The sequence below is a fragment of the Amyelois transitella genome, chromosome 3 (assembly GCF_032362555.1).
Source record: "Amyelois transitella isolate CPQ chromosome 3, ilAmyTran1.1, whole genome shotgun sequence".
Taxonomy (NCBI): Eukaryota; Metazoa; Arthropoda; class Insecta; order Lepidoptera; family Pyralidae; genus Amyelois; species Amyelois transitella.
Genome location: NC_083506.1, coordinates 2,158,486 through 2,170,552, shown reverse-complemented (window position 1 = coordinate 2,170,552; position 12,067 = coordinate 2,158,486). Strand labels below are relative to the sequence as shown.

The 12,067-nt window shown below is 37.8% G+C and overlaps 1 protein-coding gene across 2 annotated transcripts in view; it reads left to right on the top strand.

Moving 5' to 3' along the window:
* The window catches only part of LOC106133512 (solute carrier organic anion transporter family member 74D), a 57,395-nt gene that overhangs the window by 36,516 nt on the left and 8,812 nt on the right, over nucleotides 1–12,067 (top strand). For both annotated transcript variants that reach the window (XM_013333264.2, XM_013333263.2), the window contains exons 4-5: nucleotides 3,672–3,803; nucleotides 11,287–11,451. In XM_013333264.2, the coding sequence (XP_013188718.1) occupies nucleotides 3,672–3,803; nucleotides 11,287–11,451 (297 nt within the window). The remainder of the gene's footprint in view (nucleotides 1–3,671; nucleotides 3,804–11,286; nucleotides 11,452–12,067) is intronic.

Here is a 12,067-nt window from a genome sequence, read left to right as displayed (position 1 = left end):
TTGGTTATTCTAATAAACCATAAATGGAATGTCACGGTTGTAATGATTTTATTTTATATGAGTAGTGTATGGCAACGATTGTAAAACTAAAAAAAAACTCGTTAAATCTTTGGTTTTACAGACACACAAAAATTCTTACCATGTAGTGAAGGATTTTGTGAAAATCACTAAATATATCCATGTCAATACGTATTAGCTGAACGTGGCCTATCAGTCCGCTCAGGACTGTTGGCTCTGTCTACCCCGCAAGGGATATAGACGTGATTATATGTATGTATGTATGTCAATACGTATTAAAGCTCATGAATCTCCATTTCTTGTTTGAAATGGCTGTGGCTATTGGATCAGTCCGCTGTAATGGATAAACACGTGATAGTATACCTACGTATAAATGTCTGCAGCAAAATAAAGGATAATCTCAATTGCTTAATATCCGAGTAATACACGCAACTGAAATTGTGTAAGACGTGTCTCATTATTGCATTCTTATGTTCTTTTGGTAGGCGTCGCACAAGCGTGACGTTGACAATCTGAGAAGAATATGTAATTTTCGATATTTTATGCGGTACGGTTGCTGTTTATGCAATAATATAGAGATTTCGTTCAATTGAGAAACAGTTAGATTTTGATATTGAACATGTTAATATTGTTTTTAGAACTGCGGCTTCTAACATTTAGCTATGAGTTAATTCTCACATATTTTCCTTCTTCTCGGAATAAAATCCAACCTCGGGCACGTGCTTGCGTAATGGACGCACATTCAGGTTCCTTAATATGCAGTGTTTTGCATGTTTTCGCTACCCTTTAAAGTATCGGTTAGTTTTTAAACTAAAGTAGGTACGTAATTCAGAAAAAAAATATACATGAAGTCTACGTCGTCACTTGCGGTTATTAAACCCGGGTATGGTGGGACAAATATGCTTTCGAGTCAGATACTTTACGATTGAATGCCCATAGTCGGCCATATCATTTACATTTACACGTCAATATACCCGGCAAAGCAGGGGCCATGGCTTGTCGCATCGCATTGCATTTTCCACCGTGCTTTCGCTTTTCTCAGCGTGACGGCGTGCGCCTTACATAACACGCTTACATCACGCCGCGTCGCCACAGCTAAAATAAGCGCTCTATTGACGGCCGGTCACGGCCAAGGCTGCGGCCGTCTCGTTGCCCACAATTATTGCTGACAATCTTATCTGATACAGTGGACATATTCGGAACTATTCTACTTCTCAATGTTTCGTACGACAAGTGCGAGACTAGCGCCACCATGACCTGAACAGATAAATTTGTGGCACACAATGCGTGCGATGTCCGTACTTAATGAGGATTTTGTGGGTGGACACGCAACTCACTTTTACTTTTTAACCGGTTCCATGGTGACCTTGACTCGTCTATGATACAAATGTCATGTCCCAGAGTTGCATAAAGGACTTGTTGCGTCACACACACGTCTCTATAGTCTGATAGTTAACGTAAACAGTTTATATCGCGTTAAACACTGTATCAAACGAACGCCCTTGACTGAGCGCGGACCGGGCGACCTTGTATCAACGCAAATGTATCTGTTTGGATTTATTGGTATTAAGTATATTGCGTCTAAGATTCAGAAAGTATAGACAGGTGATATCAACATCATTTATAATATCAGACAGTTATCGATATTACATACAACTTAATGGAAGAATGCTGGTTTACCAATATCAACTAGGTTATCTTCTTTTTACATGCACACATACATATATACATCTATATCCCTAGCAGGGTAGACAGCCAACAGTTTCGAAAAGACTGAAAGGCCACGTTCAGCAGTGTGGCTTCATGATGAAATCGAGATTCCGATAGTGAAAGGTTGCTAGCCCATCACCTACAAGAGGAATCCCAAGTTCGTAAGCCTATCCCTTAGTCGCCTTTTACGACATTCATGGGAAAGGTTCTATTCTGAAGTGTTGGAAACCACGCCGCATTATATTCTTCTTCCACTTCAAGATTAACATTTTATTCTTGTTTTAGAGATTACTTTGTGACCAAATCCGTAGGTAGATCATTGTTAGTTATTATATATATTCTCTGACCGATTCTTTTATTTATATACATAGGTAACTCCATCCAGATCTTACATACATTTTCAAATAGTACGATGCCATTTCTATTGTTGTTATTTGTACATATTGTCTTTTTCATTCCTACTTTAATAAACAAATTGAAAATCTTTCACAAAGCAATAGTTATTAAATGGCGCCAATCAGCAGTCAACAATATTGTCTCTAACAGTTCACACGAATGTATGTATTTCTTGTCAGACATATTCTCACTTCAGCTATAATAATTAATATAATTAGAGCATTTCTTATTCTTGATCTTGTTGATTAATCATGCAAATAATGACCAGAATGTACTAAACATTTACTTTGTTTCCACATTAGCAACGTTATTATGTGTGGTTGAAAGGATTTTGCTAATTAAAAAAAAATTTACGCCTTTGTTGAATTCGGTAAGTCTACTTTGTGATGTATGTGTGTAGAGCTGAACGTGCCCCTTCGGTCTCTTCAAGACTGTTGGCTCTGTCTACCCCGCAAGGGATATAGACATGATAATATGTATGTGTTTGTAATACATCGTTTTAAGTTAATTTATTTAACGATTTGTGGTAATTTTGATTCATCATTCGCATGGTGGCGTGGTTCTTAGCACATTAAAGTTTGTTTTGATATAAAAACTACGGTCTTATAAAATATCTAACACGTAATTTAGAAACAAGAGTCTATTTTCTATCAAAATATGTTTTTAAGAGAAGGATAAAATCGTATCGTACCTAAGTATCGTATTAAACTGTGAATTGTAATGATCTACCAAGAAATAATGCCTCTTTTAATATTAACAATTTATATCTAGAAATTAATTAGAAACCAGGATGTAAAATACCTAAAAATGATTTTTAAAATTATGTTTTTCTTTTTGCGGGATTTGAAAAAGATAAGAAGACGGAAAAGTAAACTTAGCGAATTGGGATAGTATTAAATTTAAAAGAGTATTTATGTCTTCATTTACTGTAGACCTGTTAATGAATCTATAGTGTTTGCTATATTATAGCATAGTCATTTTCCTGATATTCCTAATGCGAAAAACATACATCGGTCGGTTGAACGGCCGACTATTTGGAAGGAAGTAATAAAACTTAATAGTACTTTGACTTACTAGTTACAAATAGTAAATACAACGATATTTGTTCAGTATTCATCGCATTTAGCGAGCGAATGGGCGGAAATGTATTTAGCGAATTAGTATTATCGGGATATTAATACATACGTCACTTTAAGGAAATTTCCAAATATTTTGTAGACGCCTCTAGGGAAAGAGGTGTGATTTTATGTATGTATGTATGTATTTTGTAGACGTTCATGGCGACGTACTCATTCATTAATGATTTTTCAAAAGTTTAATGCTATCATTGCTTTTTTATCCTACACATAAGAAAAAAGAAACATAGCGTGCATCAAAGGAAAGGCTAATATAGACTTGGGATTATTATTTTAGGCGATGGGCAGTGTCACTGTCTGAATCTCAAATCCATCATTTAAGACATACAGGTGTAACATTATTACAATTACTAAGACAATTCTGAAATCATCAACATAATTGTATCAACTCATTCTTTTATATGTTTTCAGGTATGGTGTTCATAGCTGGGTTCATCGTGATCCTATCCACCCTCATGTTCTTCTTCCCGCGTCAAATAAGGCAGGAGCCAATACCGCAGCCCCCGAAGAAAATAGCCGAAAAACGCGAGCCGTTCTTCAAAGGTAAAAGATCACTTTTTTTTTTGGTATCTGAACGAGGAATAATGTTAGCAAAAGAGGTATGCAGCGATTGTGGAAAGGTGACTTTGAGTATATAATGCAGTCTCTGCCTACCCCTCCGGGAAAAAGGCGTGATCTTTAAGTATGATGACAAAGTCAATATGTTACCTGAATGATCAGGCAAGCGTTGTTGAGACTCAAAAATGATAAATCATTGAGTTATATACTGTTTAGTTAGAACAAATTACAAATATGTACAGTACATATCAAAGTTAATGAAAATCATAGTAATAGTTTTGGAGTTTATCATCGTGACACGAAATTTTTCTAATACGTTTAAAGATGAGACCAAATATTGATACAATGTTGTGAGTTATTTTTATGAAAACATCTTGACGAAACATGTGTGTCTTATTTAGTTTTTTCATTCATTTTATTTTCGTAGACAACTTTTTTGGGTAAAAGCAAAGGAAACAATAAAAGTTCTTTATTAAAATTTAAGACATAGAGGAACGTTTACAATGCTCAGGTTGATTATATTTTTAAAATTTTTGAGTGTACTTAATTCGGCCTAAGATTTTTAAATTACCATCTTTTTCTGATTTCATATAGTCATTCGTATAATCAATTTTTAATCTAAGATTGTACCATGATATGTAGTAACAAGTTCAAGGTGACTCCTATCCTGCTGAAAGTAAGTTAATATTCGATAAGATAGCGATATTTCTGTATACTGTTTATACACGTGTACTTATATCCGTCGTGTACTTATGTGCCGTGTGGTTCCCGGCACTATTACAAGAAAGAATAGGACCACTCCATCTCTTTCCCATGGATGTCGTAAAAGGCGACTAAGGGATAGGCTTATAAACTTAGGATTCCTCTTTTAGGCGATGGGCTAGCAACCTGTCACTATTTGAATCTCGGTTCTATCATTAAGCCAAATAGCTGAACGTGGCCATTCAGTCTTTTCAAGACTGTTGGCTCTGTCTACCCCGCAAGGGATATAGACGTGATCATATGTATGTATGTATGTACTTATATCCGTACGAGGAGTGGAAACATATCATTGACATGTGGTTATAAATCAGACATGTCCTTTTTTGCGATAAGCACATGTGACAATAGTTATAGGAAATTTGCTGAAAATAATTATAAAATAATAATATTTGCGCTGGTAAATAAAAGATGATGCACGCTTAAAAAACAGACTCATTTATTTTCTTATTTTTCTTATTTTAAAATACAAAGTTCTTGTCCTTTACAAAGGAGTTCGGAATACTCTAAGGAGTTCGTAACACTCTCCCCCCCAAATACAAACTGAAACTTAAACTAAAACTAAGAATTTTGAAATACAGGTAACTGCACCAATTTTCTTGCTGGTCTTCTTAATACTCCGCCTTCAGTGGTTACGTCTGCCATTCGAACCTTTTTGTCTTTTCCCAAGTACACAGCCACAATCCGCCCTTTGGGCCACATGCCTCGAGGAAGGTTTTCGTCCATGATAACAACGACATCTCCAACAGCCAAATTCCGGTGATTGGGCGAATTTATTTGCCTGGGTATCAGCGATGGCAAATACTCATGAATCCACCTTTTCCAAAAATGGTCGGATAGACGTATAGCTCTCTTCCAGCCTTGGCGGCTAATCAAATCCCGGTCAGTCAGTTGAAGGGGTATCGTACTTGCACAGTTTGAACCAAAAATAAAATGGTTGGGGGTAAGAGCTTCATCATTAGATTCAACTGCTACAAAAGTGAGAGGGCGAGCGTTAATTAATGCTTCGACTTCAGCTAGTAACGTTGTCAATAATTCTTCTGGATAACATTTTCCGGGCGGAAGGGTCACTTTTAATGCATTTTTAACTGAACGAACCAATCTTTCCCAACATCCGCCCATAAATGGAGCTGCAGGAGGAATAAACCGCCATTTTATATAATTATTAGCAGCAAAAGTAGTCACAGGAGCACCATACAGCTCCTTCAGTTCTTTGGTCGCTCCGACGAAAGAAGTTCCGTTATCGCTCCAAATCTCAGATGGTGTACCACGTCTGGCAATGAAACGACGTAATGCCATTACAGCTGAATCGGCTGAAAGGTTGTTAACTATCTCAATATGAATCGCTCTTACTGTCAAACAGGTAAAAATAGCCACCCATCTCTTCTCTGATCGTCTTCCAATGCTTACTTTAAGAGGGCCAAAATAATCGAGCCCTATAAATGTAAACGGGCGTTTATGATGCGCAAGCCGAGCTGGAGGCAAGTCTCCAGTAGGAGGAATTGATGCCGTAGCTTTTCGATTTTTGCAGAATTGACACTGATAAGCGACTTTCTTGATAATACTTCTCAGTCGAAATATAAAAAAATCCTTTCTCATTTCATTTAAGATTGTCTCATTATTGGCATGGGCAAACTTGCGATGGTAAAACATTATTAAAAGTTTGATGGCATTAGAATTTCCATCTAGGATTATTGGATGTCTGACAAAGTCCTTCGTTTCGTTGTCTAAATCTAACTGGGCACGTCCCTTTAATCGAATCAAACCATCATCGCTTATAAAGACTTCAAGTTTACTAAGTTTACTGCTTGCCTGTATGGGAGTGCCATTGATCAAACATTTATATTCAGCAGAGAAAGCAGATCTTTGACAGGCGAGAAATGTATGAAGGCGAACTCGAAGTAAATCTTCTGCGGTCGGATCAGGGCTATATGGTGTCCGATTGGTACAGTTACCAGTATCCTTCAGATCGAAACGAGTAATGTGGCCATCAAGCCATACAATCAACTTAATATCTACCCCGCTTTTTTGCAAACACCTAAACTTTGACAATCTCAGGTAATTTTGAGCTAAAACTGTTGCGCGTTGAAACTTCAACCATGAACTAAAACGTTCTGGGTTTGCAACTAAAAAATTCTTACATTGTGTATCAAAATTTATAGAAGTAATATCTTTATTTGTCTCCAACATACATGAAATATTTGTGGTTGACTCTGTAGGCCAATCACTTTGAGACAAAAATAAAAACTGAGGTCCCTCAAACCACCTTTTGCTTATGCTACCAGTCCGGAAACGAGTGGCATCATCTGCAAAATTTTCAACGGTGGGAACCCAATGCCATTCGCTTTCAGACGAGATTTCCAAAATTTCACAAACTCTATGTGCAACAAATGGTTTGAGGTTATATGTTTTAGTTCGGATCCAAGAAAGAACATTTTTAGAGTCGCACCAAAAGAAACGCGCGGATGGTTTATTGATACAAGCATTGATAACAGAAGCTGCCAGTCGAGCTGCTACTAGAGCACCTTGTAATTCCAATCTTGGAATAGACACTATTTTTATTGGAGCTACACGGGCTTTGCTAGTAATTAAGGTGGTTTTTACAGTTCCATCAGCAAATGTAAAACGCCAGTATGCAGCTGCAGCATATGCAACTTTACTTGCATCACAAAATAAATGTAACTCTCTCTTTAGAACTTTCAAGTTTGAGGAATGTATGTAACACCGCGGTATTCGCAACTTTGCCGAATCAGAAATATCTAAAAACCATTGTTTCCATTTTATAATTTCATTGTTTGGTAATGTTTCATCCCAACCTATTTTGTTTCGCCAAGCTTCCTGAAAAAGGATTCGGCCTCTGATTGTTAAAGGAGATAGTAAACCCAAAGGATCGAAAACGCTCATAAGGTGCGACAAAACACTACGTTTCGTGGGGTTTTCTGGAAAATCAGAAATAGATGAATGAATATTAAAACCTATTGCATCATCTAAAGGAAACCAAATTAACCCCAAAGTTCTAACAGGAACAGAACTATTTCCTAATTCAATTTCAGTGTTCTGAACTTTTAATTCTGGGGGTATAAATTTTAAAGCTTCGGAGCAATTTGAAACCCAAGAACGCATTTCAAAACCAGCCTGTTTATGAATAAAAAATACATCACGTGCTATTGCTGCCGCTTCTTCTACATTATCGAAACTTCCGAGAAAATCATCCATATAATGGTTATTTAAGATTTCATCGACGGCATTTGGAAACCTTGACTGATATTCTAAGGCGTTCTTATTTTTAATATATAATGCAGTAAAAGGACTTGAAACTGCGCCAAAAATCATAGAAGACATTCTAAAAGCAGATATAGGAGAATCAGAAGTTATACGCCATAAAAACCGTTGCGCGTCTCTATCTTGAACACGAATTTTTATCTGCGGAAACATCTCTCGAATATCTCCTGATATTGCAACCTTACCTTCACGGAACCTTAAAAGAATATCAAAAAGAGATTGTAGTAAGTCAGGGCCAGACAATAACATATTATTTAAACTAACACCGTAACATTTAGCGGCAGCGTCGTGTACTACACGTAGTTTTCCTGGTTTGTTGGGGTTCGTAACTCCGAAATGTGGTAAATACCAAGTAGCTTTTGGGTTTGGTGGGAACTCACAAGATTCTACATAACCTTTGTCAATAGTGGTTTGAACATTAACTCTATATTGATTTGCATACTGTGGATCTTTTGCAAATTTTCGTTCTAAACTCATGTACCTACTTAAAGCTAGATTATAACTACCATCCGGAATGCAAAGGTTGTCATCTCGCCACAAAAGCCCTACTTCATACTGTCCATTCGGGAGACGATGGGCAGTGTTATCTAAGATCCTTATTGCTCTTTCATCACTCGACGATCTAAGCTCTTTCTTCGTAATGCCTATTGAATCCAATTTAAAATAATCTTTGATCATAGACTTTATTTCGTCGCAATCGTCTAAGGTGCAGTGGTTAACGAATTCAACTTGTTTTGTTTTGCTTTGAGCCACGCCATAAAGAACCCATCCTAAAGCTGTTCGGCATGCTACGGGTTGAGATCTAGTACCACTGCGAGTTTCCCTTGATATAGTTAAATGCCAGTTATCGACTCCGATAAGAATTGTAGGTTCTGCGTTTTCATAAATCACATCGTCACTAATATCTAAAAGATGTGAATATGAATTCACAAATTCTTTACAAACCGTCTGTCGGGTACCTAAATTAAGATTATCTAATGACCTAGCTTTAATATGATAAAAGTCATTACAGTTTTGACCACGAATATCAAAATTTACTAATTCTATAGCCGTTTCTCTTGATAACCTCCCTACACAGTCCATTCGTAAATGGGCATTTGGGCCACGAGCACCTATAAGCTTGGATATTTTAAAATCAATAAAAGTTCCGGTTGAACCATCATCCAATAAAGCGTAAGTGTCATAAGAACGTGTAGGGCCTTTAATTGTAACTGCAATTATTTTAAGTAAGGGTTTTAAAGGATAAATATTTAAGTTCGGTTTCATATCAGTATGGGTGATGACTTGTTGACTCAAATTTGAAACAGATTGACTTGCTGACTGATCTTCAGAATCAATCGCCAAATTAACTTCATGCGAAGATCGATGTAACAATTTGTGATGTCTTTTACCACATAACGCCTCAACACACGCATCTTTTGATTTACAAAAGCGATACTTGTGATTACCTCTTTTAAGACAACGGTGACAAACCTTTTGTTCTTTCGCCCAACGCCATCTATCGTCTACAGATAAAGCTAAAAACTTTCTACATGTCTCTATAGCGTGATTAGTTAAATTGCAATAGCGACAGTTTAACTGAATGTGTTTTCTAGCAGCAGATGATTCTTCGGATTCAGAAGAAGTTACAGTACATTCAGTGGTTACCACCTTGCCCTTATTTTTCTGACTGGGAGCACCTAACAAATTAAAGTTCTCAATGTAACCGAACTTGTTTCGAACCTCTGTTTCGTAGTCCAAAAATTGAGAAAGTAACTCCAATTTGCTTATACCTGTAGCGGCTCTTTCAAAGGCAAAGTGAACCCAGTGATCTCGTAATGCGGAAGGTAGCTTACTTATGATGGCATTGGATAATTCGGGCGAATATAAATACTCGACTTGATTTAGTAACTTAATAGTGTCTACACAACTGCGGACCCTACATGCAAAGTCGATAATTTCCTTGCTTTCTGAAGTAATAATTTGAGGGAATAATTTAATTTTGTTGACCTCACCTAAAATAATCAGCTCGGTTTGTCCAAAGGTTTTATGTAGTTGAGATATAACCTCCTCGGGATCCGATGCAGCGACGAGTCGGATGGAAACAGCTTCTCGGGCCGTTCCTCGCAAAGCCGTACTTAATCTCGCTAAATTTTCTGCGTCGGTGTAGGCTGGCTTGGTGCTATCAAAAACTTTCCTAAATATAAGCCAGTCGGAAGGTTTACCGTCAAAAATTGGTAAGGGAATATTACTCACCTTTGGCCTCTTTGTGTTAAGCTCCGAGATAGCCCGGGCAAGTGCCTGAAAGTCATTGTTTGCCCTACTTTCTGTTTTATTTTTGTTACAATGATCGTGTTGAATACTGTTTGGAGTATTGTGGCGCACGAGGAAAGTGCCCGGGATATCGACAGCAGTCGGAGTAATATCCTGGAACACGCCGTGCGCAGCAGTGGGCCGAGGCAAGCTCACCGGTGCCGTCATGAAGGCTTCATGAGCCGCAGTATTCACAACGGTAGGGAGACCGGAGGCTACACTCACATTAGGCTGAAACTCCTGCGAACACTGTAAATTGTTTTTTGAAGTAGGGTTATGACATTGGTCGAGCCAACTCTGTACAGTCTCACAAGGATGACTACGCACTGAATCACTATGACGGGAACTTCTACAACTGTTTGTATCGTCGTCAATTTCGGCGAGTTGGGCTTGAAGTTCTAATTCAGAGACAGTGCGCTTCGAAGGACCAAAATATAGGAAATTTGCTGAAAATAATTATAAAATAATAATATTTGCGCTGGTAAATAAAAGATGATGCACGCTTAAAAAACAGACTCATTTATTTTCTTATTTTTCTTATTTTAAAATACAAAGTTCTTGTCCTTTACAAAGGAGTTCGGAATACTCTAAGGAGTTCGTAACAATAGTAAAGGGCCGAATATCATTATACATGTGCCGTGTGGTTCCCGGCATCAATAGAAAAAAGAATAGGACCATTCCATCTTTTTTCCGTGGATGTCGTATAAGGTGCCTAAGGGATAGGCTATAAATTTGGGTTTCTTCTTTTAAATAGACGTTTTGATAGCAACCTGTCACTATGAGAATCACAATGTCTTTTCAAGTCTTTTGGCTCTGTCTACCCCGCAAGGGATATAGACGTGAGTATATGTATTTATCCTTATTTATGCGTAGTCACGTGAAGCCTTGAGCGGCTTGTAAAATAAACTCACATTTCGTATTCCGTACTGTCGGAAATACAAAACCCACTTACACCAATTTATGTTTAGTTCCATTGGTAAAAATTAGGTATCATAACTATTTTCTATTTTATTATAATTTTTATTCTCAAGTTCTATGCAGCATACAGAATCTTATTGAATAAAATTAAATAAATCAATGTGTAAATTTTTTCAACCAACCACGTTATTCATAACATTTTCTTGCTTCATTGCAGACTTCTTCGCGACAATCAAGCGTCAGCTCACAAACGACATTCTCATGTGGCGTACGGCCAGCTCCGTGTTACACCTGATGCCGATCAGCGGCGTCTACAGCTTCCTGCCCAAATACCTGGAGAAGCAGTTCAGACTGCCCACGCACGACGCCAACCTTGTCTCGGGTGAGGTACTACGATGAACATTACGAATGGTTTGTAGTCACAGCACCACGTTTATTCTGGTGACGTATTGTCTAAATGACGTAACGAGGATGAATGAAAACAGGCTGACTAAGCAGATATACAAGGAGAGTGTGGAGGGAAAGGTCGGAGTGGGAAGACCTAGACGAACGTATCTTGATCAAATTAAGGACGTCCTGGTAAAGGGTCAGGTCAAAAGTACACGTAACCGCCGAGCTTGCATGAAGTGTGAATGTGGATGAAGCGAGGGAAATATGCAGAGATCGTGGCAAGTGGAAAGAGGTAGTCTATGCCTACCTCTCCGTGACGGAGTGAGACGTGATTTTATGTATGTATGTATGTACGTATTTTTTGGTAAGGCTAGTTTTCACCGTCATACTTTTGGATTTGTCCCAGGCATACGATGTTTTTGATTCTGTGGTTAGATTAGGCGCTTGGTGTGACTGGTGTCTGACACTGTCAAAATGGCCGTCTCGCACCCGATACTGAGTGGTCCTGACCCAAAGCCCTAGGAGGAGTCCAGGATTCGTTTAAGACTACAATGTAAGAGTGTAAGATGCTCTCTGCAAATAAAACCGAAAAAAGAATTAAAATAAAT